Genomic DNA, 23716 nt, shown 5'->3' on the forward strand with positions numbered 1-23716 from the left:
TTTGCCAACAGGGTGCTGATAAGATGGTATATTCCTAATCACAATATCGAACTTTTATAATGTCTATTGCCCGACTCTTGTAACAGGAAGAGGATCCCTTCGAGCTGCCCGGAGTACTTACACCCCGGGTTTGGTCCTTTTCTCCCCATCCTACATTTTTGTGATCCTACGCGCAGGCTAAACCAAGACCGTTGGTTTCTATTAACAGTTCTTGCACTCCGCAGAAGCCTGCTTTTCCCTTAGGAAACACAATACGGACCGGTATTTGCCAGCACCACGTTATATATAAATCTAAATAATAAAAACCTGCATGCCGTACAGCAGTACATCGTGGTTTTCAGCCGTGGATATCAAGGTACTTTTAAGCGCATCAGCCCGCTCCAACGTGCGGAGGAGGAAACTGAGGCAGACAAAAGGGATGCGGGACCCCGGCCTCCTCGGGGCCAGTGATGGAACGGGAGAGGACCCGCAACGCCCCAGCCCCAGTCTCCCTTCGATTAGCCATTAATTGGCAATCCTTCCTTCACCGTGCCCCATCATAAATCGCAGAGTAAATAAATAATTTTCCACAATATTTGCCTACCTCCCCTTTGCCATAAACGTGCAATATGATTTACCGCACCGAAGCGCAAAGTAAATTTTGCAGCTTATCTGTAGGAAATACCACGAGGATACTCGAAAGTTATTTCCGAACGGGGATCATACCCGTAAATCACAGCGGCAACGCTGCCTATCGCAACAACCGCTGCAGGGACTCGGCGCAGAAAAACTTTGGGGTAGCCAAAACTTTCTGCGAGACCCTCCGCAAGAAGCTGGCATTGGAAACGCAGGCTCCCAGCGCTGATTTGCTCAGTTTTCTTACTGATACGTATTTATAGAGAAGCGGTTGCTACTAATACGATTTCTCTCCCCTCTGCTCCTCTTTTTTTCCAGCCTGCCCAGCCCCTCAACTTGCAAGTCAGGCTGAAACCCAGGGGGACGTATGCATACCATACGTGAAAACCGGGGCCTAGCACTTCACACGCGCACATTTTTCTGCAATATAGTCACTCAGGAGAACTACAATAGCATATTATTTTATCCAGTCAACATACTACACATCCTCTGAGCACACCGAGTCGCTCCGCGGGCAGGGTGTACTTTGTGCTGGAGTCAGAGAGCCCAAGATTTTAATCTCACGCAAAAACATCTCAGTCCCGCCCCCCCGCTCCCCGCCCCAATAACCACAATATTATCAAACCAGGAATTTGTTTCACGACCTGCTCGGCTTCTAGGAGTATAAACTGTGATATTTCGGGGGGGTTAAATGCCTCTTTTTTTCCCCCATAGGATTAGCCGGGGGTTTGTTTCGTGGCTCCTCAGACCCGATGACTAGGTTTGCTGTCGAAGGACCGTCTCCTCCTTTCCCTCCAAGCCCAATCCTGCGGGATTTACGCTCCCCATCCCGTCCCCGTGGGGTGAGGATACCTGGTACTGCTGACCCACAGGCCTCGGGCACCTCTAGCCCTCTTAGACTACTTTGTGCATAGCATATACAAACTTTATTTAAAAAAAAATAATAGCAATTAAAATCTGTCTGCTTTCCCCCAAAATCAGGATAAAGGAAGCCGCATCCAGCTGCGATCCCTCCTAGGACAACAGTTAGGATAACACCTGCGAAGGATGCCCGAAATGCCGTTAACCCTGGGAAAACGAGAGCAGCTTTTACGCGGCTGCACCTTAAAAGCCCACGGGGAAAAAAAAAATAAATAAATAAAGCGGGTGAGTTTTGGCACTCTCCTCGCCGCCCCGGGAGGGCAATAACCGGCGTCCCCTGCTCCCTCCCCGGCTCATGCAGCCGCCGCCGGGGCACGGCACCCGGCACGGAGATAAACCGAAAAGTTGGAGAAGGTGGTATAGAAAGGCACTTACCTGCTGCGTGCACAAAGTATGCCAAATATAAATCGAGTTCCTTAACAGAAACTCCTATATGGTGGGGCTGTACGCACAGCCCGGGGTTAGAGCACTGTGGGGACTTTACAAGGCGCTCGCCATCAGTACTTTCGAGCGGAATACCTTTAAATAAAATCACCATAACAAGGTCCAACCTCCAGACCTTATCTGCCTGGCGAAGGCAGTCAATTCTTCTCATCTTGCCCTTCTGGTCTGGATTGGAAAGAACGCAACACGGAGGCTTTTTTCCTGTGACTGTGAGAACAAAATCCTCCCGAAATTCAGGCCTGATATCTTTCCGGAGCTTTGCCAGAAGTCTGGATGCCCATTTTTGCTTTACCTCGGGTTTTTCACTTAGCAGTTCGTCCTTCACGGCTCTCTCTTCCTCTTTTGACATGCGTTTTTCATGTTTTTTGAAGTATTTTCTTTTTCGGGCTTGCAGGTTGAACCACGTGTACGCAAACGCTCGGACGTGAGGCAGAAGTGCTTCGATGAAGGGATGAAATTCATCCTGAAAAAGTTACAGAGAAGGGTCGGTGTCACCGAAACCATCAACAAAAAGCCTCCGGAAACGGGGCTTTCGCGAGGCGCGAAGGCTCGCCGGGACGGCGACCATCGGGAGGGTGCTTATACGTTTTACGGGCCGCGGGACTCGTACCCCTCGCCAACAGACCCCCACCCCGCCGCGTCCCCGCTTCACCTCGCACCCACCCAAAACCCCTGCTCACCCACACACCCCCCCCGCCGAAAAACGGGGTCCAGCTTCAAACAAGCACCCGGGCAGAGACGGTGCAACGATGGGGCCCTTTCCCCCCATCCCCAAATCTCTTTAAAAAACAAAAACAAAAAACAAAAACAAAAAAAAAAGGCAGAACGAGTTAAAAGCTAAAAACCCCGCTGCGAGTCCACTTGCGGAGCGCGTATCTCCCTTTGCTCTCTCCCTGACCCCGCTGCTTGCGGTGTAGCCAGCGTATGCCCGCCAATTTGGCAAATCCTAAACATTTGGATGCCAATCAATGTTTGTATGGGGAAGTCTAAAGTATAGTAAAACTTTCCCTAAGATATATTTGGAAATAGCAGCAGGCAGTATAGTAAAATGCCAATATAGCTGCACACACAAATACAATGAAGGGTGGTTTTCTCTCCGTTTCCTCAACGGTGAAGGGAGTAGAAAGTAACGCGGCTGATTTATCCCGCGCGCACAACAATAACTAACACTAAAATCCTAGAAAAAGCAAGTCTCGCGATTTTTTTTTTTTTTTAAGGTTTTGTTTATATTTAGTCAAAAAGAAAAAAATAAAAATCTGCTATCCGGGCACATTAGGACAAGGCAAACTCTGAGCCTTTCTGCAAAATAATAAGAAACAGGGAAAACTGAAAAATACGGTAACAGAAAACCTTAGCACGACTTGTGCAAATATGCAGAGAATTATTAATTTTTTTCTTTACATGTTGTGTGGTGTTTTCATACATTTAAAAAGAAATGCCCTACTTGGAAAGTTAGTTTGGCCATCCAGAGACACTGCTCGCTTTGTGTAACGATGAGTTAAAGATCCCCCTTCTTCCTTGGCACAAAAATAATCGCTATTAAAATTATGCTGACAATTAAAAAAAACCCGCAAGAAAGACCCCCCCCCCAATTTTGTTTAAAAAACAAACAAACAAAAAATCTGCAAAAAGTACTACATAAATCAGCCAGAGAGATCAAAACATATTATATTATAATATATTGAGGCCATGCTTCTTGTTTTTCTCTGAATAAACGAATGACCGAACTCCAGGCTGCACATAAAAACATATATAGCCTGTGGGGGCCTGATCCAGCCCCATGTGCTGGGGACATCCCTGCTTCCAGGGGCCGAGTTCCTCCTTTTCTCAGGATTGGGCCCTCTAGGAGGGAAAAATAAAGTAATTTGTGCAACATTTCCCCCAGCGTGGTAAAAGCCACCCACTGCCTACCCTTGCAAGGCGACATTGGGGATTTTTCAGATTAACTAACTTCTTTTTTTTTTTTTTAATTATCCCAGGGAGTACATTTCCTATCCAAATCATTTCAGGTTGCGCAAATATTGTTATTAAAACAGACATCTTACTCCCTTTCAGCACCTTATTTTAACTTGCATTTTCTTTTCAAAAATTATGAAAAATTGAGAAATCAATAGTAGAAATATCTATCAGCAAAATGCTGTCGTAATTCAAGACCTTCTGCTGACTTCCCAAAAGCTTTCCTTGCACTTATTCTGAGTGGCCCCTGAATTGTAAATACTGAAATCTATAGGTAATCCCACAGCATTTCTTTTTATTTTAAACACAGGTTGTTAAAAACTACCCAAAACGGCACAATATATTTCATTATAGCACAGCAGAGCGGCAGTAATCACAAGTACTATGAATGATTATTAAAATATAAGCAGGTAAAATAAAATAAATCACTCCAATGACTGGCACATTCCTCCTCCCCCCTTCCACCCCCCCGGAAAAGATCATAGTTTCAAATTTCAATAAAGTTTTTTAAAAAATAGTAAAAAAAAAAAAAAAAAGATTGCTGCGAGTTTGCAGTCGGCAGATTCAAAAAGTGAGAGGAGGCACAATCCCAGCACATGGAGCTGCTCTCACCCACCAGAAACAGCTCTCTCACGGAGGGTGGGGGGAGCGGAGGGGGAAAGAAAAAAAAAATAAATAAGGAAAATATAAAAACAACAGGTCCCTACGAGCTATTAAAAATAATAAACCCTCTTTTCTGATCCCTCCTGTCCTTCACCTTCTCCACTCAGGGAGAGTCAAGGAAAAAAGGCCTTTTGTCAAGTGGAAGTTTATCTGCGAAGGTACACACAGCACAGGCTCCACAGACCCACAATGAGCCAGGGGAGCGCTTCAAGCGTTCCTAGTTTCTAAACACGTCTTGGTACATCCTGAAATATTTTAACTTTTCTGCTTTAAGCAGCGCTTTGTCCTGCCTGATCTCATGTGCTCGGGACTTTTTTGGCTCGACGCTGGATGCTATCCAAGAGAGAGTCGCTTTAACCTGCGCTAAAGCTGATTTCGACGATGTGAACCTGAAAGGGGAGGTAAAAACAACACCCGAAAAAAATAAAATAAAAATCCCAAACCCACTTTAAAAGACTTCAGGGGGAGGGGGGTAAAAAAAAAAAAAAAAAAAAAGGTGCTTTTTGGTCTAAAGTCAGGGCCCATGGCTGAAGTAAATGAAAAGCCCCGCTGCTCGGCGCGCGAGGTGTGCACGTCCCTATTAGGCTCCAATGTGTCTTTTCAAAATGGTGTACGAGGAGAAAAGGTTAATGACTCATAAACAGACCAACTTTCAAACTGTCTTGGTAAACACGCCGCTCCGGAAAATCGCACCGCTTCAATCTCAGCAGCGAGGTATTAGCAAAGTCGAATTGGAAATAAAAGCATTCAGGACTGATCAAACAAAATTGGGCTGGAAGCAGGGACGGAGGGGGGGGGAGCAGTTTCTGCACAATAATATTATTTATTTTGGTGTTGTTATAGCCGCCCCCCCCCCCCAAAAAAAAAAGTTTTGGAAATGGGTCAGTGCAAGCGTGCTAACAGATGTGCAGACTTGTCTGCAGCCTCACTGCAAAATATCAAGATTTTAAGTAACTGGTGGAAAAGGAGCTGATCTTTGCCTTTCCCCAAGTTAGCTTTAAGGGAAACTTTCAAAGTATTTGATAAAGAGGTTTGCTTTCCCGCCTCAGCATGTGATGGGTCACCTAAAAATAAAAGGCACTGGAAAGCTGGGAAAGCAAGAATTAAAAGTAAGTTTTTTTTCATTGCACTCACTCTCCAAAGTTTGAGGATACAGCTCTTCCGAGAACAGCCCGCTTCTAAGCAGCACCTAAAATTTGGGCCGCACAATTCTGTATTGCTTATACGGAAATTCTCCTCTGCCTCTTCACAGAAAGGTGTAAAAAAAAAAAAAAAACCCTAACAAAAAAACCCCTGTGACAAAAGAGCCCCCAAACCCAGCCCAAAGGCGCCCGCAATAATGTAACACTGCAAAGGAGTCTTTTGAAACAATATATTTCTGCTGATCTTTTTGAAATTAAGCCAGCTACAGCGACCCTTGTTAATATTTTTACAATCCATTTGCTTGTAAATCTATTAGGAGATGTGCATATGTTCCCCAACTATTTCCTAGATCTTCAGCAGATATGTAAATGGAACGATGTTTAGATTTTTCCTGACAGATGAGACAAAATGCTCGTGCCATTTCAGTTCCAGTGCTTGGATAAAGACGCTCGTAACTAGGATTTCTGTTTGTTTTCCTTTTCTAACCCACTTTCGAAAGCTTCCCTTTAAATCTGCATCAAAACTTAACAGCAAAAAAAAAAAAAAAAAGAGAAAAAAAAATCTCCGTCCCAAAACTCGTATCAATATAAGCTCCTGAAATGAAAAATAGGAAATTGCTTGCAATTGCTAAGGGCTCGCCCCCTTTTTCTACAGAAAATTACAGAATCACCTAACTGATCCTTTGGAGGGAAGAGTTTGTCAGGAGGCCTCTAATCCTCGTATTACTTTTCCAAACGTGCAACAAGAATGCGAGATTTTCACAACTGAGTAAAAGCCCAGTGCCTGGCTTTTTGCTTGTTTCTTTTTTTTTTTTAAATTAAAAAAAAAAAGCAGGACGACACACACACACACACACGATGACCAGGACAGGGAGCAACCGGCCCATGGATTTATTTTCTCTCCTTAACGTACAACTGGGCCTACTAAACCCGAGTAGCTACACGTGCAGATGCAAAGCGATGCGCTACGTTGCCGGCCCTCCGAGGAGCGTATCGCTTGTCCCTCCTGCAAAAGCAGAACCGACCAAAACCCCAGGTATTTTTTTTTTCTTTTTTTTTTTTTTCCCCAGAGTTGAATTCAAGGCACAAACTTTGGCCAGGCAGAACGCGGAGTTGCATCCCGTGTCCTCCGCAAACTCCCTCCGCTCTCGTTTGCCTCCTGCCTTTAATCAAGCGCACGGTTTTTAAGCCCGGTGGAGTTTCGTGCCCCGCGCCGGCCTGGCTTCTCCTCACCGGGCACCCAGAAATTTGGGGGAAGGCCGGGGAAGGAAGGCGGGGGGAGGCCGGCAAGGGAAGGGGATGAAACTTTTGCAGCTCTTCGAGGCTGCCTGGGAAAGCTGCTTCCCCTCTCTCTGCATTTCCTCGCCTTTTTCTCGACGGAAAGAGCCCGGAGAGGCTTTCTCACCGGGAGAAAAAAAAAAAAAAAAAAAAATTCAAATTAAATTAATAAGAATAATGTAGTCAAAATCTCCTGCAGGAGGAAATAATCTGGGGTTTGAGTCCACCACAAAGCATTTCCTCGTTAAACCATTATATCCTGCTAATTGAAGGTGTGCAATTTAGCGTCCTGCAGCAGCAGTGCGCGGGGAACGGGGCTGGGGGGGGGGGGAGGAGAAAGGGGGGGGGCAGCGCTCCGCGGCCGCGCAACTCGGGGCCACGGCGGGGAGACCCCCCCCCTCACCTCCCGCCCCCGCGCAGCCCCGTCCCGCCGCAAACGGAGTTTTTTTTTTTGGGGGGGGGGGGGGGCTGTAAAAAGTTGCGCCGAGTCCGGCGTTGGGGTGTGGGGGGGGAGCCCGATCCGCGGGCGGGAGGCCACGGCGACACAGACACGCGCGGGATAAGTTTGCGGGGGGGGGGGGGGGGGTGTCCCCGGTCCGCGGGTGCGGAGAACACTTCCACGCAAAGGCGGCAGCACCGCGGGAGCGTAGCCAGGTGCGGTGGAGTCCGTCCCCGCTCTTGGGGGGGGGATTTTTTGGGAAGGGGGGGTGGAGGAGAAGCGCGGAGCCGATGCCACCCGCGTAACCTCGAGTGGGGAGCCGCGGGGGGCGGGCGAGGGGGGTTGTGTGAGGGGAGTGTGTGTGTGTGTGGGGGGGGGTTCTGCGTGGGGTGTGCGGGCCGTGGCCGGCTGCCGGGGAAAGGCGCAGCGGTTCGCAGCGCTGCCCCCGGGGCCGCGGAGCGGCGGTGCGGGGCGCTCCGCATCGGGAGGAGGAGGAGGAGGAGGAGGAAGAGGAGGAGGAGGAGGAGGAGGAGGAGGAGGCAGCGGCGGCGGCGGCATCGATCGCGGATGACCAAGCACGGCGGGGCCGTGCGGGGCATCCCGCAGCACCGCGGGGCCCCCCCCTCTCTCTCCGCTGTTCCCCCCCCCCCGCACTTATTAATTAAACCATTAATAAGTAGGCGCCATTAGCCATGTGCCGACACAAATGGCCGTGCGGGAAAGGGGGGGGGGGGGGGGGGATGCAAGCGAAAGGCAACAAAGTTAGTTTCGGCGAGCTGCGTTTCTGCCCCTTCCCCGGCGCGCACGGACACGCACCCCCCCCCCCCCCCGCACCCCACCACCCCCCCCCCACACACACACCACCACCACCACCCACCCACCCCCCCCCCCCCGCAGCGCCGGCCCCATCGCGCCCCGGCAGCCGCTTACCTGGGTGAGACAGAGCGGAGAATACATGACTGCTGCGGGGGGCTGCGGTTTGGAGGTGTGCGTGTGCGGGGAGAGAGGGAGAGGGAGAGAGGGGGAGAGAGAGAGAGAGAGGGAGAGGGAGAGAGAGGAGGGGAAAAAAAAAAAAAAGGGAGAGAGAGAGAGAGAGAGGAGAGGAGGGGGAGCCCCGAGCCTGCTTCTTGCTTTCACATTTCCAACTCTGCCAAACTGCAGCCAGCGCGGAGCCGCTCCATGAGCTGAACTTTAACCCCGCCTCGACTTTTTCCCGCACTACGCGCTCGGCATGCCTGCCCTGCGCGCCGTTAAAGGCATAGCGCACTCTACGCGCGCAACCCTCCGCGCTCCGGGCCCCCCCTCCCCTTCCTCGCCGCCTCCTCCTCCTCCTCCTCCTCCTCCTCCCAAACACCACCAACCACCACCACCACCTTGTTCCGCGCCCCCCTCCGCTCTGCGCCGCGCCGCCCCGCTCAACCCTTCCGCGCCTCCCGCCCGCCCGCCCGCGGGGGCGGGGAGGGGCGGGGAGGGGGCTGCGGCTCCGCCGGCCTCCCTCCGCCCACGCAGCGCGGGGAGCCGCGGAAGGAGGCGAGGGGTGGTCGGCTTAAACTTTTCTTCTTTGGGTTTTTTTTTTTAATGTAGTGGTTTTTTGTGCTTTTTTTTTCTTTAATCTGGTGGGTTTGGGGGTTTTTTTTGGTTGGTTTTGTTGTTTTGTTGGGGTTTTTTATCTTTTTTTTTATCTGCGGGGCTGCTCGGCCCGCGGCCGGGGAAGGGAGGCGGGAGACACGACACGGGGGGAGCGGCGCTGCGTTCACAACTTCCCCCCCCCCATCCCCTTTGGCACTTGTCATTTGAAATCAAGCGCTTTACGCTCGGGGAGGGGGGGCTTATTCCACTTACTTCCACTTAAATAAATAAGAAATTTAAAATAGCAACACAGAAATTCATCGTCGCATCCCCCCCCCCCCCCCAATAAAATCACTCCTGAAAAGTGAAGCGCTTCGAATTAAAAATACACCCGCGCCTCCTGCCACTTCTTGAGCGCATTGTTTTGGCACCGGCAACGTTTGGGTTTGGGGTTTGGACGCTCTCCAGCCCGCTCACGGGGACTCGGAGGGTGTCCCGTCTGGGGCGGGGGTGTGTGTGTCCCCCACCCACTCCCGTGTCACCCCCTTCTCCCATGTCACCCCCCCAGCACCACCTTGGGAACAGCGTTTCGCCCCGATGCCGGCGACCTCCGCGCAGGGAGGGGGGACCCACGGACGCGCGGGGAAAACTCCCATCCGTAGGGAACACGGAGGGAAAAAATCCCTCCCACGCAGTTTGTTTAAAAGGTTTACGCTCCCCTCCGCCCCCGCGTAGCCCCCCCCCCCGTCGCCGTCCGCGCTGCCCCGTTCCCAGCCTTTTGCGGTTTGCAGCATTCTCTTTGAAGTAACTTTTGCCGCCCTTCGGGAGACTTTTGGCCGCGGGACGGCTGCTTTGCGCCCTCTAGGCAGGGGCCGCGGGCAAGCGCAGCCCCTCCGCAGCTGCGGACATCCAGCCGTTCCCCCCCACACCCAAAAAAAAAATAAAAAAAAAAGAAATGGGGGGGGGTCACACGCACCGCGACGAGAGCACATGCACCATCTCTCCCCCACCTGCGGGCTTTTTCAGCGCTAAACGGGTAGGCGCGCGAGTTATTCTGATTTTTTTCCCAACTCAGCGTTTTGCGAAGCACGCTTTAAAAAATAAATACGGGTTTATAAACGCTTATTTCTTCACCCCCACAAAAAAAAAAAAAAGCTTTTTTTCTTTCCTCTCCCCCCCTCCTTTTTTTTTTGGGGGGGGGGGGCTGGTGTGCTAAATCCGGAGGTTTCCACGGCTCCAGCCCCGCCAGCGGCCCCGTCCCCGCGGGGCGCCGCCAACTTCGGCGGAAAAGGGGAAAAAAAAAAAAAAAAAAAAAAGAAAGAAAAAAAATTCCCGAAAAAAAAAAGGGGGGAAAAAAAAAAAAAGGCGCGCCCCTCCCCCCGGGGGAGTTCAAACGTCGCAACACCCACCCCCGCCGCTGATTGGGCAGCGCTCGCCGACGTCACCCCGCCCCGCCCCTCCGATTGGTCCCCGCCGCGGTCCGTCACACCCCGCGCCCAGCCGCGTTTCTTTGTGCGCGGCCGCGGGCGCTCCGGACGGCGCGTACGGAGCCGGCGCGCACGTACGGGCGGCCCCGCGGACGGGGGGGGGGCGGCGAAGGGAGGGGAGGGGGGTGTTAAATCTGTCAAGCTCAGCGGTTTTCTCAAATCCCCCGAAAAAAAAAATTTTTTTTTTAACAAAAAAAGGTTAAAGACGCCCGCGCCCGCGCTCCCTCCGCGCCCAGACCCCCGCCCAGACAATAGCTGCCGCCCTCTGCGAAAGCGTGGAAATCAGGTTAAAAAAAAAGAACAAACAACAAAAAAAGCGAAGTTTAAGAGGCGCCACGTACCATGGGCAGGTATAAAGAGTACGTGAGAACTTTCCGGGGCTCCGGCGATTGGCTCCGGTTGTTGACACTTTTTTATTTATTTTTTCTCCGCGATTTTTCTTTTTTTTTTTTTTATAATAGCTAAAATAAACTTGCAACCGTTGGGAACCCGGAAGAGAATAAACGCCGCAGCCAATTGCCGCCTGCCGTTAGGTGGTTTTTGTTGGTTTTTTTTTTTTTTTCCCCTTCGGTTTTGGGTTTGGGTTTTTTTTTCGGGGGGGTAGGGGTTTTTTTTGTTTTTGTTTTTTTTGTTTTTGAGGTGGGTTTTTTTTTTGGTGACTCCCTCCCCGGGAGCCTTCGCAGTGCGGGGTTTGAAGGCGGGCCGGGGGCCGCCGCCGCCGCTCCCCGCTCTGCCGGGCGGTCGCCGAGCGCCCGGGACTTTGCAGAAGTTGCGACCGATTCGGCAGCCGCCCTCCTCCTCCTCCCCTTCCTCCTCCTCCTCCTCCCCCGCTTATTTCCGCAACCACATTTGCATACGAGACCCGCACGGACATCCCTTACCCGTGTGTGTGTCCCCCCCCCACGCAGGACGGGCGGCCCCCGGTGCGGGCCTCCAGCCTTCCCCTCCCCCCCCCGCCAAAACCCCGTTCCCAGCCGCGGGGGTCCCTCCGCAGGGCTGCTCTGCGGGAGGGCGGCGGGGGGGTGATGCGGGTAGCGAGCTCCCCCCCTTGCACGGGTAATTCCCCCCCCCTTGCACGGATACCCCCCCACCCGGGTAAACACCTATCTTGCATGGTTAACCCCCCCCTTGCATGGATAACCCCCCGCCTTCCACGGATACTCCCCCCCTTGCACGGATAACTCCCTTCTTTGCACGGATAACCCCCGCTTTGCACCAATACCCCTTCCCCTTGCACGGATAACCCCCCCCTTCATTTGCACCGATAGATAACCCCCCCCTTTGCACCAATACCCCTTCCCCTTGCACCGATAACCCCCCCCCTTGCACGGATAACCCCCCCTTGCACGGATAACCCCCTTCTTTGCATGGATATCCCCCCCTTACACAGATAACCCTCCCTTTGCACGGATAACCCCCTCCTTTGCACCGATAACCCCCCCCTTGCACGGATACCCCCCCTTGCACAGATATCCCCCCCCTTTGCACAGATAACCCCCCCCCTTTGCACGAATAACCCCCCCACATGTCCACCCCCCCCCCCGCATGGGCAGCCTCCCCAGCATGGGGAACCCCCATCCCTTGCACCAGCAAAGCTCCTTTGCTGCCCGGGCAAAGTTACCTGGCACTAGCAAATCCCCCCCCCCCCCGCCGTGCTTTACACACTCCCCCCGCCTTGGCTTTGCACACCCCTCGGTGTGCCGGGCAAGCCTTCGACTGGGGAGGAACTTTCCTTGGAGCAGCGCGGACCTTCTCTGGCAGCAATGCAGCAACCGAGAGCCGAGCTGCAAAGTCTCCAACTTACACGGCACCCCTAAAATAGTCCTGATTTCATCCCTGAAAGGATTTCCTGGCTTTGTGTGTCTTAACTAGCCTTGGCCATTTTTGTAGAATAACCCTATTATTCACAGCTCCGAGGGTACAATCTGCTAAAGTCACTTAATAAAAAAAAAAAAAAAAAAAAGGAAAAAAAAAAGAAAAACCTTCAAAGGGCGTGAGAAATAAAGGCAAACAAACAATTGTCTGTAGCTCTCGGCTCCCCTTGATCGCGGATACCCGCTTCATTAACAGCAGAAGCATTATATTCTTAAAACTGGAAGCCTCAAGATGCGTGATAACACTGCAAAATTAATTTGGAGGGGTCTGGTGGGGGGGAAGCAAGCGGATCTGCAGGTTAATTACTATTTTTTTACAGCAAAGTGCGACTTTAACTCGCACAACTTAACGAGTGGCATGGTTATCCCTCCGAATTCACTGCTTTAAATCAACTTGAGCAGGTATTTAAAGACACAGAGGGCTGCAGCCCCAGCGTATTGAGCAGAGAGAGGAAAAAAAAAAAAAAAAGAAAGAAAAAAAGAAAAAAACCCTCAGATAGTGATTTTCAGTTTCAAGTCAGGGAGCCTCAGACCTGCGCCGGTGACAGCGCGGCTCCGTACGCAGCGCGTTTGAACCTCCCTGCAGCGGTTCTGCTTTCTCGGTTACCTCCTGGTGACCCCTCCGAAGGAGCCCGCCGATTCCCAGCGGTCTGGAGACCACAGGTTGGAAACCACTGGTTTTGCATAAACTTCTGTTATTCGGCACCGGCTTAGGTTGCGAGGGTTCCTCTTAGCAAATTGTCGAAGGATGATGTGTACTGCATAAATTAAAACATCATGTCCCCTTGCCATGTGAAAGCATTATTAAAAGAAGCATAATAAGGGATTTCCACCATGTTATCAAGCGTACAAAGAAAACTCCGAATGGGAGGGATGGCTGTCATCGGGGTAGAACAAGCTGGGATTTTGGAGAGGCTTGAGAAGCGCTTTGAATAGCCCGTCAGTTGGACAAGGATCAGCGCTGACAATAGCCGGTCTATACGTGGTATGGCCTGTTAACATACAGCGGCAATCGTTAGAGGCCTCATCCTGATGACGGGGCTCTTCAGGGCCCTGAGTGACGTTCGTGGCTTCGGGAGAGCCACCGTGGCTGCTCGCCTGCCCTGGGGGCTAGCTTCGCCCCGCTGGGATTCAGAAGCCCCCCGAAATCACCCGGGGGGGGGTCAGTCCTGATCTCCTTTCCGTCAAGACCTTAGAGCCATATGCTGCCATGACTCACACCTCCAAAACTATCTAGAGACTTAAATGCCATTACGGTTGATGGGAATCGATGCCCAGATGTTTCTGTGGCATCCCACGACCCACTAGGGAATCGGCTACAAATCCCAGCAGAAATGTCATGGAGGAGCCGTGGGTTAGTGCCGTGCCTAACCCGGTCCCGCCGTCCTTTGTGAAATTTAGATTCTGAAGATACTCAAAAGGAGAGTAGTCCGTAAGACTCTCTCCAGGGAAGAGATTGCTTTATTATTCCACACGTACACGGAGAACTGAGCATAACGGGGTTTTCCTCCTCAGTCTGAAGGCTCCAAACCCTGATGCGATACAAGTAAACACCACAGTCGTGCGAACGCTGTGTCACCCTTAAACAGGAGGGCAGGTAGGCAGAAGCTTAACCTCCAGGCTCCAAATTTCAGGGAGTAGCTTAAATAAGCAGACGACTACATTTGATGGAAATTCCCACCTTACACCACTAAATACATGTGAATAATAATGTTTTTGCATGCAGTATTTCCTGCCCGTCACCGTGATTCCCGGCAGGAGAGCAGGGGAGGATGAAGAGGTGCTGCGGTCCCCACTGACAGATGAGGGCAGCTGCACCGGGATTCGGGATCGGGGCCATAGGTGCATCGCCAAAGCCACGTACACGTGGGGATGGGCATTAAAGTAGTTGTGCTAAGGGCGAGTGGGAATAACTGGACTGAAAATTGGTCAATCCTATCCCTTCCTCTGTGAAATCTACTTAACCGTGAGTTGCTGGAGACACTGCTGCCTGGCACGGCCGTACATGGGGTGCTGGCTCCGGTGCCGAGCGTATCACAGAAATGCCTGCAGACTTGTAAGGCGTTTCTACAGGGTGTCGAGTCTATTGCAAGATGCATTTGCGGAGGAAATAACTCCCCAGCAAAAGCGTGCAGACTACAGAAAGGAAGCAAACAGAACGGAGAGAGGCGCGATAGGCAGTGTTCCCCCTTTTGTTTTGCTGTAGGTCTTCTAATGGGGAGCCAAATAAATGGTCATACTATTTTAACGTAAATACCCCTTCCCAAGCAGAATTCAGTTGAAAAACCGAAATACCACAAAGTGAAAGTTCCCTGCGAAAGCGAATGCAGTTTAATAAGCTCGCTGTGATTTACTAATCAGTTTGGCCCAGCTCTGCCGCCGTGCACCTGAGTGTCCCTGCCCACCACGTCGATGCCTCCATTCGGCTGGATAAACCCCCCGTTCGCAACCCGGAAAGGAGGTGAGTATGTACAGTCGCCCTCAGATATATTTTATTTGTACACAGTCCCGCGGTGTCATCGCTGCTGGAAGCTGACGGACACCTCTCACAACGGTACCAAATCATTTTCCAGCGATACCGAATGATTACAGCGTACGGTACTGATATTGCCGTCGTCCTAAATCCAGTGCTTTATCAGGCAGTTTGGCATAAACACTTTGGACCTAATCTTGCATGCCTCAATGAAAGTTTTGCTTGAATAAAGTTTGCGCAAGAGTGGTATAAACATGGTGTGGCAAACAATGTTTATATGCCCATACACACGCGCACACGCACACACGCTATTTATTTTAGTATATTATATATCTAGGCATTGTCATATTTATACAATATATTTCTCAAAAGGAAAGTATGTCTTTTGTTGCTGTTTTTCATGTGAGAACATTTTTACGTTCAGGGTTGGCTCATAACGTAAAAGCTGAGATGCAATACATGGTGTGAGAAATAAAGCTTAAGGATTGCTAATTGGACTTTGTAAGATTCAGGTAACAAGAAACTGAGGTAGGTAGGAGCAGCAGTGGTATTTTAGCCCTAGTTAACATGCATTCCCTACTGCCCTTTGCTGCACACTTTTCTCTGTGGTCTATAACTTCCAAAATGAGATGTGCATTATTTCCCCAAATAAATAAATAAATAAATAAAATCAAACCAGCAATCTGTTTAAGTCATTTTTCACATTTCTCATCTATGCTAAAGTTCTGGGAAGAAAATAAATAAATAAGTAAATCTGAGTGGCCTTTTCAGACAAAAACTCAGACAGCTTCATACCTGGGTTAGAGACTGGCAAGGAGGGCACAGTAACAGGTGCAGGTTTATTACTGCTTTTCTGGCATTGCGTGTGCCGCACATAATTCATTTGCAAACCTCTTCTGCAACTATTTTTTCCAAATAGCGTAAGCCCTGCTGACCCAGAGCACAGAGGAGGTCTGATTGCTTTCCTCACGGACACAGAGCAGCAAAGTTTTCTGTCACAAGTTTTGCTAACTCTGTCTCACCTCTTTTCTGCTACAAAAATCACCCTTTTCAGCCCTAAATTAGGTATTCTTTAAAAGGTGGTAAGGTCTATAGTCTTCATAAGAAGGACAGGCACTGCCTGGTACAGCTATTTTAGAAAAGCCACTTTTATGCCATAAACCTTGAACTAAATTAAATTTTAGGGGATAAAAAGTAATACTCTTCCATTGCAATTAGTAACTTTTTACTTCCCTACCTTTTCTAATTTTATAGACAACTTCATAACGTGCAAGGAGTGAGTCATAAAAGTCGTGTGTATCTATCTCATGTGCAAAGGTTGGTTGTATGAACTGAAATCTGCACAAGAGCCAATGATTCTGCCTAAAAGATGTCGTAAAAAATCACAGAATGAAGCGTACCCAGTCCAGTTTGCTTGCTCTGCCTTTCCCAGTGCCTACGGCTCCTTTGGAACAGCGAAAGAAATGTGTTAGTCTCAGCACCTGAATTTTTTTTTTTTTTTTTTGAAGTCTTTGTTACTGTAATTCACTGACCTGCCGCATTGTAAGCCCTGGCAATATAGATCCCTGCGATGGGCACCCTGCGCTGGTACTGGATCTCTCTGAAGAGGTTGCTTTGTTTTTGCAGAAGAGAAGTTTTTCTTTAAAAAAAAAAAAAAAGTGTAATCCGTGTGGGCTGCCTGTCACAATCACTGCTCTCCTCTCTCAGCAGCAGGGAGAAGGTGAGACCATCCTCTGCTCACCCGACTGTTGTGTTAACTTCTATACTGGGCTGGGATGATTTCCATAGGGCAACCCCCGGAACAGCCAGGCGCGATGCACAGGTGGCCCTTACAAAGGGACACACTCAGCTACGGTTTTATTTGGATTCCTGGAAAAACACATAAATCACGACACCACCCCACGTATGTATGCCCGACCCCTTCGTTAACTTCTTGGATGAAAAGGTTATTTCTGAGCCTATGGAGCAGGTGTACGTAGTACGGTCGTGAAGCTCGCGGGCAGAGACACACAGACTATATTATTCCTCCCTCAGAAAATTGAAAAGCCGAGCCCAGAGATCCCCCAGCCCAGCTCCCCCCCCCCCCTCCAGGAGGAAATAAGCATTTCCTTACAGATATTCTTTTTTTTTTTTTTTTATCCTCTTCAGCTTCAGATTGTCACTAAATATAGAAACTCTTGTAGCCATACAAAACGTGCATCGCCCCACAGCTGCTCATTTGCAATTTGTTCTGCACTTAAAAATCTCTTAATGCTACAAATAAACTTTGGGAAAGTTACATCCCAATAAACAATGAGGTGTTGTTTAAAATTACATGTGCTACTGTATTATTAGGTCTCTACCGACACTACAATTATCTTTTGAAGCTGGCAATAACGTATTAGCTGTTCAGTCAGACGCAGAAATAGACTGGTATATAAGCCCTCTGCCATTTTTATGAATGGAAAATATTTTAAAAGATTGTTTCCACTTTCTTCTTTGTCCTCTCCCCAGAAGGAGCCCCCCTCGCCGAGATTTTTTCCCCGCATTGCTTTAATATTCATATATATTATCCATACATTGCGATACATGATTAACTGCCTCCCCCCCCCCCGCCCCAAACAATACGTATACTTATTGGATTAACTACTCAGTCCTCGCTGGTAAGGAAAGCGGTATCCGTGAGCTCTCGCTTTTATTTGCACGTACAGTTGTAGATCTGTGGCATGACAATTAAAAAATAAAATAAATAAAACCGTGAATAATCCCTACGCGGGAGCGCAGTTTCCGCCGCAGCATCCGCCCGCTCCGCGGCACCGTTTTTACTCGCCGAGAAAGTTCGCAGCCCGGCAGGTTTCTGCCCGGTTTTGCCCGATTTCTGCCCGGTTTTGCCCGATTTCTGCCGTTCTCCTAGTGGAGGCTGCCCGGCGTGGGCGGCGGTGATGGGCGTCGCAGCTCCGTGCCCCCCCCTCCGGCACAGCCTTGGCAGCGCAATCGCCAATGGGGAAAAAAAATAGAAAATAGGGAAGGAAAGGTTGGGGGGGAGGGAGGAAGCAAAGCCTTTAAAGTTTGCTGTTTGATTTTGGTCTGGCTTTTTTTTTTTTTTTTTTCCGGGGGGGGGGATAAATAAATAAATCTCGCCACCTGCCATCTCTGCCTTCTCAAACGTTCGCCAAGTCAGTGGTTCGCCATTTTCATCTAAGGTACAGGAAAAGGAAAGAAAATAGGAAAAAAAAAAAAAAAAGAAAGAAAAAAACCCCCCCAAACCCAGGAGAAGCGCAGGTCGGCACCGCCGCCGCTCCAGCCGCGCCGCACCCGCGCAACCTCCGCCGCTCGCTCCGCCGCCCCCGGATCCCCCCCTCCTTATCCCCCCCCCCCTTTTTTTTTCTCCCCCCCCCTTTTGCCGCAGTCTCCGTCCGGCGCTGGGGCGAGTCCCGGCAGCCCCGCGCTGGCGACGGGCTGATTTATCGCTGTTCCAGCCCCGGCTCGCAATTATGTCACTCTAAATCACGCACATGCGGAGAGCCGAGGAGTTTTTTGGCCAGCTCGCAGCCCCCCCCCCCCAAAAAAAATTTTTTAATTAAAAAAAAAAATATATAAATGCGCCAAGGAAAAAAAAGGAGGGGGGGGAGAAATCCAGGGGAAAGCCCGAGCCACCCGACCCCCGCCGCAAAATAAAGTCGTAACAAAAGTAGCGGGGGTGGCGTGGAGGGAGGGAAGGAGGGATGGAGGGAGGGAAAGAGGGATGGAGGGAGGGAAAGGGGGGCACCTGGCAGCCGCCGCCCCCGAGCCCTCCCGCCCAGCGAGGGGGCTGCCTGCCAGTGGCTGCGAGCACCATATCCGCGTCTACAGCTGCGTATCAACATCTATCTTAAATATATAGGTATGTCTGTGTATATAAGGGGGGAGTCGCGGGGCTCCCTCCCCAGTAGCAGCGGGATGCAGACCCTGCCAGCCCCATACCTCATTAGGCCCCTGTGGCGGGTTTGCTTCTTATTTCCCATTGCATCCTTTAATGGTAGACCAAAAAAAAAAAAAAGAAAATCAGTATCAAAAGTTATGGGGTTGACACAATCCGTGGGGATTTCGTCCCGGCATGGGCTCTGCCAGGTCCCCCTTGGCTGCGCCCAGGGTCAGGGCAGGGTTGCAGGGGGAGAAGTTTCAGGAATGCCTGAATGGCTTCAGGCTGCTGGTAGATGCTTACACGGCTAATAAAATCTGGGATAAGCCCCCCAACAATAATGCTGCACACAGGGCGGGAGGCTGAAACTGTTTTTTACGGTTGCACCGCAGCTACAAACTCTTGATTTCGCCCACCCTGCTCATTAAATTCAAGAAGGATCTCCAGATTTTCAGTGTCGCTGAGCTCCAAACTTTGGTGCAAGTGACTTCTGCCCTGCTTGGCGAAGGGAACCTGCGTGCAGGCCTCCTGCGTGTGCAACACGGAGAAAACACTGAATCTCCGTGGAAAATCCTGCCTCTTGCCCACGGTTTGGAAAATCAGTAAGCGAAGGAGAATCGGTAAGCGAAGGAGAAGAGCAGAGGAGAACACAGGACACCTGAGTGGAAGGGAAGAGTGCTCGTGGCCGAGTGCCTTCCCCATCCGATGGAGACTGCGGTCAAGCTGCTTTTCCCTCTTTGCAGCAGTGTTGCTCTTCCCAAAGCCTTTGAGACACCGGGACGGAACGCTACAGGGGAAGGAGCCTGCTCCCGCGCACGTGGGCCAGCGCCGGTGTGCTCAGCACCCTCCGGCCACGGGATCGCGAAGGAGGCAGCAGCGAGACACCGTCCTCCCCCTCGCAGGGGAGGGGCCCTTTGCAGATCCTGCTGGGGTCCCCCTTCTTCACCTCATCCCTTTGGATGGTTTTACGGCAGCTTGGAAGTTTCTACGGAAGGCGGGGCAGTGGGGGGCCAGGTACCCCAGCACACGGGTACCCCTGGTTCACAGGTAGCCCAGCAAACAGGTCCCCCAGTACTCAGGTACCCCAGAGCACAGGTACCCCCCTCCCCCCAGTACAAGGTACCCCAGCACTCAGACGCCGTGGGACACAGGTATCCCAGTATAGCGCTACACCTGCACACAGGTATCCCAGTATAGCACTACACCTGCACACAGGTACCCCGTTAAACAGGTACCCCAGGACACACAGGTACCCCAGTGCTCAGTCACCCCAGTACTCAGTCACCCCAGTATACCACCACATATGCACACCGGTACCCCAGCGCCCAGCTGTCCCTGCACACAGACTCCCCAAAATCCATCCCCCGGGACGCACGTACCCTGGCGTGTGGGTACCCTGGCACCCAGGTACCCCGTCAACCCGCTGCCCCCCGGGGCAGGACCCCCCCGAGCCGTGCCACGTGCCCCACGCGGCACTGGGCCGGCCTCACCGGGGTTTTTTGCTGTTCTCCGGAGCAGATGAGGTCGGCTCAATTTGCCTTTAATTACAAACGTCACGAGACTTACTCCAAAGGCGATGCCAAAGGCCTTTATAAATTGCGAGCTAACTTGATTTAAAAAGTGTGATCGTAGGAAATAACGAAGGTTCCTTCCCCTCGTCGCGACAAATTTGCATTCGGCCCACAGACGACGGCGGCGGGGCCGCGGCGTCGCTGGATTTCTTAGGAAAAGTTACCCGTGGCCTGCGAGGCAGCTGGAATTCATATCAGAATATATTTAACGTGCTCTTACAAATGCTTTGGCATACGCCTATTCCACTCCTCTTAATGATGTTGACTTCATTTCCTTTAACACGGGGGAAAAAATGCTACACCAACAAGGCTTAATTAAATTAACAAGAAGAAACAATAATAAATAATTCCAGTTGCCTTACTGCGGGGTTGCAGAATACGGATCAGAGCACCCGGCCGACTTTGCCACTCGAGTTTTTTTTAGATGGGCGCATCCACGGGCTCCTCTGTCCCCCGCTCTCCCCTCTGTGCCCTCGACGCCATTTTAAATACCGGCCCCGTTTTACCACACCCCCCCCCCCCCGCCTTGGCCCGCCGTGCGCGCACCCACGCGTGTCCGTGCCCGCGCGCACGTGCGCCGCCTTGCCACGACGGTGCACGGGACGCGGGCACGTGCCGGCCCGCACGTGGGCGTGCGAGCCCTGCGCGCGCGGCCGCCGGCCGCCCCGCCCATCCTATCCCACCGCCCCGCCCCTCTCCTCTCCACCGCCCCGCCCCTCTCTCCACACACACACACACACACAGACCACACCCCCTCCCGCCTCAGCGGCGGGGGCCGGGCGGCGCAGCGCCCCCTCCCGGCGGGTGAGGCGGGAGCGCGGGGCCCGCGCGGCTGAGGCGGCTGAGGCGGCTGAGGCGGCTGAGGCGGCTGAGGCGGCTGAGGCGGCTGAGGCGGCTGAGGCGGCTGAGGCGGCTGAGGCGGCTGAGGCGGCTGAGGCGGCTGAGGCGGCTGAGGCGGCTGAGGCGGCAGCGCCTTGCCTTTGCGCCTGTGGCGGCCGCGGTGGGCACGGCTGAGCCCAGATTAAAGCCTCAGAGCGAAACGTGACTTTGGGCAGCTTCCCCCTCGCTTTGCCCGCCGTTTCCGTCAGCCACGGTGCGTGGATCCGATGTTAGCAGAGCCAGGCCCTCTTCCCTGTCCTGCCACCTGCATGTGGGAAGGAAGGGGAAAGTCGGGTGGCTCCCGCTCCTTCCTCCGGCTTCCTGGTTACCTCCGAAATTCCAGAGGGGGTTTGGAGGTGGAGGGAGGAGGCAGATGCCGCGCTCCCCCCCAGGAAAACCAAGGGCATGTTTTCCACAACCCAACCTTTCGAGGGACACCATCAGCGTCACCCCTGAGAGGCTGCCCGTGGGGCAGACCCCCGCCTCCAGCGGGTCCGCGAGGACCGGAGGGGTCCTGGCACACGGCAATCAGCGCTGAGGTTATTCCCTTCATTTACCTAAAGGAAACGATGCTTTTTCACGTGACCAGCCAGATCTCCCACGAGAGACAAAATATGCTCAGTGGAATGGAAGATAGGCAGGTGGCTTCAGCATCGGGGAACATTAATACACAAGGACAGGCCTCCGGCTGATGTAAATGGATGGACTTGCACTGTCTTCACGTGCTAAGTTACACCAGCTGTTGGCCTGGCCTGGCCTGGCCTGCCGACAGTCTTAGCGGTGGATGTGCTTCATCCGGCTTCCCCCTTCCTAACTGGCCCAGTAAGGGCAGCCCTGATGAGTTTATTTAGCGTGACCCCTAATGCCAGTAAAGGTTTCAGAGCAAAAAAGTATTTACCTGTTTGTTCCGTGTTAGTATTTTCTGGTTTTAGCTCTGAAATGTTGCAAACTCCTCAATAATCACTGCCCGTTACCTTATGTCTATCACCTTTTTGTTTTTAGCCTAAGGAAAACGATCCCTGTGCGCTGGGAGTGTTGCCGTGAAGGACATTTCCTGGTGTTTCCCCAAATGACATTGATGTACGTACAAGACGATGAAACACTTCACGTTAGAGGTATAGACACATGTATATACCACCGCACTGGTATAACCACCCACAGAAATGCTAATATCGATGCTAGAGAGCAGGCAAATTCTGCTCCTTGGCATGTTCGTGCACAGATTTGAGTGATATTTTCCTCGCGCCTTTTGGGATCGGTTTCCTGAACCTCAGTAAAAATCTCCTTTTACACCAAATTTTAGGGATTCTAACCTGACAGAGGGCTTCCTAACATGAGTTGTATACATGTTTCATGGCTGCTTCCGTGGGTGACTCGCTTGCTGGTGTTCGCTAAGTGAAAATGTGAATTTTTACCCGCCTAGCCTTTTTTTTTTTTAACCCATGTAATAAAATATGACACTAGAGGGCGGCCTGTTAATGTAATTCAATAATGAAGTTGCAGCAGCTGCACATGGAGATGCAGCACTGTCCCCTGCTCCGCGCCAGGGCCGTGGCTGGAAGCAGGACTGGGAGTGGTGCCTTCTCCCCCTCTGAAACAAACACCACTGCCCCGAGATGCAGGGTGTGCCCAGAGCGTAATACCAGAACTCCGAATAATAAATATTCCTAAGAACTGTGATTTGCCAGCAGACTCACGCCATTTGCGTCGCCTCGCGAGCAGTCCCCACGTTTAGCACTTAGTCCAGCTGGGAGGAGGAAGCGGCAGGAGCTATCCTGTCCATTCCCTCCAGTCAAACCCTTGTCCTGCCCTGAACCGTTGCACCTACTTTCACAGCTAACTGACAACACTGCAGCTGCAGCTCAGTTTTAGCAGTCTGCACTGCAGTTCAGTTAATACAGTCCCCACTGATGGCTCGCTCTCGGTCTCTGCACAGCCTTCCTGTGACCGAGGAGGTCTCTTACAGTTCCAGAGACCGGTTTCCTTGTGTCAAATGAGGTTAATAGCTGCATGCAATTTAATTAATGAAAGATCGTGAGTATTTTTAGAACACTAGACGCAGTATGCATCAGAAATACCAGGTATTATCTAAGTTCGCAGTGCTGTCATTATTGATATTTACATTTATACCGCCTGGAAGCTAGGATTTCCTTGTGGTAGGCTGCCGACAGCAACACCTTTTCTCCCCAGATTTAAAATCTGCGTGTCAAATGCGAGCCAACAGGCAAAAGTGATGTCAGACAGCCTGAGGTAAGACCAAGGAGACAGGTCACAGTACTGTGTACACTGGCGGAGACTGGGGGTTGTTGCACATGGACCACACCACAGGTGGGTTTTAAGGCCTCCTTGCAGCTTGCTCTGCAATAGCTTCAAGAGGCTTTCAGTGCTGTGAGACTATTAAAGGTAATCCAGCATGTTCACCATGAAACGAGAGAACGTTTTAAGCTGAACTTCAGTGAGACTTTCTTATTGTCTGGAGCAGAAATTGGCCTGAAGTTACAGATGGAAAGAACTTAAATTAGTGG

General features: G+C 51.4%; 1 protein-coding gene and 1 long non-coding RNA gene across 15 annotated transcripts in view; both read right to left on the reverse strand.

Moving 5' to 3' along the window:
* NFIA (nuclear factor I A) overlaps positions 1-23716 on the reverse strand; it is a 360757-nt gene that overhangs the window by 248558 nt on the left and 88483 nt on the right. For 7 of the 14 annotated variants that reach the window (XM_069788571.1, XM_069788580.1, XM_069788575.1 and 4 more), the window contains exon 2: positions 1912-2443. In XM_069788571.1, the coding sequence (XP_069644672.1) occupies positions 1912-2443 (532 nt within the window). Of the gene's footprint in view, positions 1-1911; positions 2444-8388; positions 8976-23716 lie in introns of those variants that run through there. The other 7 variants (XM_069788576.1, XM_069788582.1, XM_069788579.1 and 4 more) reach the window with 7 other exon arrangements.
* On the reverse strand, positions 14861-18395 carry LOC138686338 (uncharacterized). The gene is made up of 3 exons (XR_011325674.1): positions 16603-18395; positions 16394-16500; positions 14861-16305 (listed from the first exon to the last, which is right to left on the reverse strand). It is a non-coding gene; the product is annotated as an uncharacterized lncRNA (long non-coding RNA).

Source organism: Haliaeetus albicilla, chromosome 8 (genome assembly GCF_947461875.1).
Source record: "Haliaeetus albicilla chromosome 8, bHalAlb1.1, whole genome shotgun sequence".
NCBI lineage: Eukaryota > Metazoa > Chordata > Aves > Accipitriformes > Accipitridae > Haliaeetus > Haliaeetus albicilla.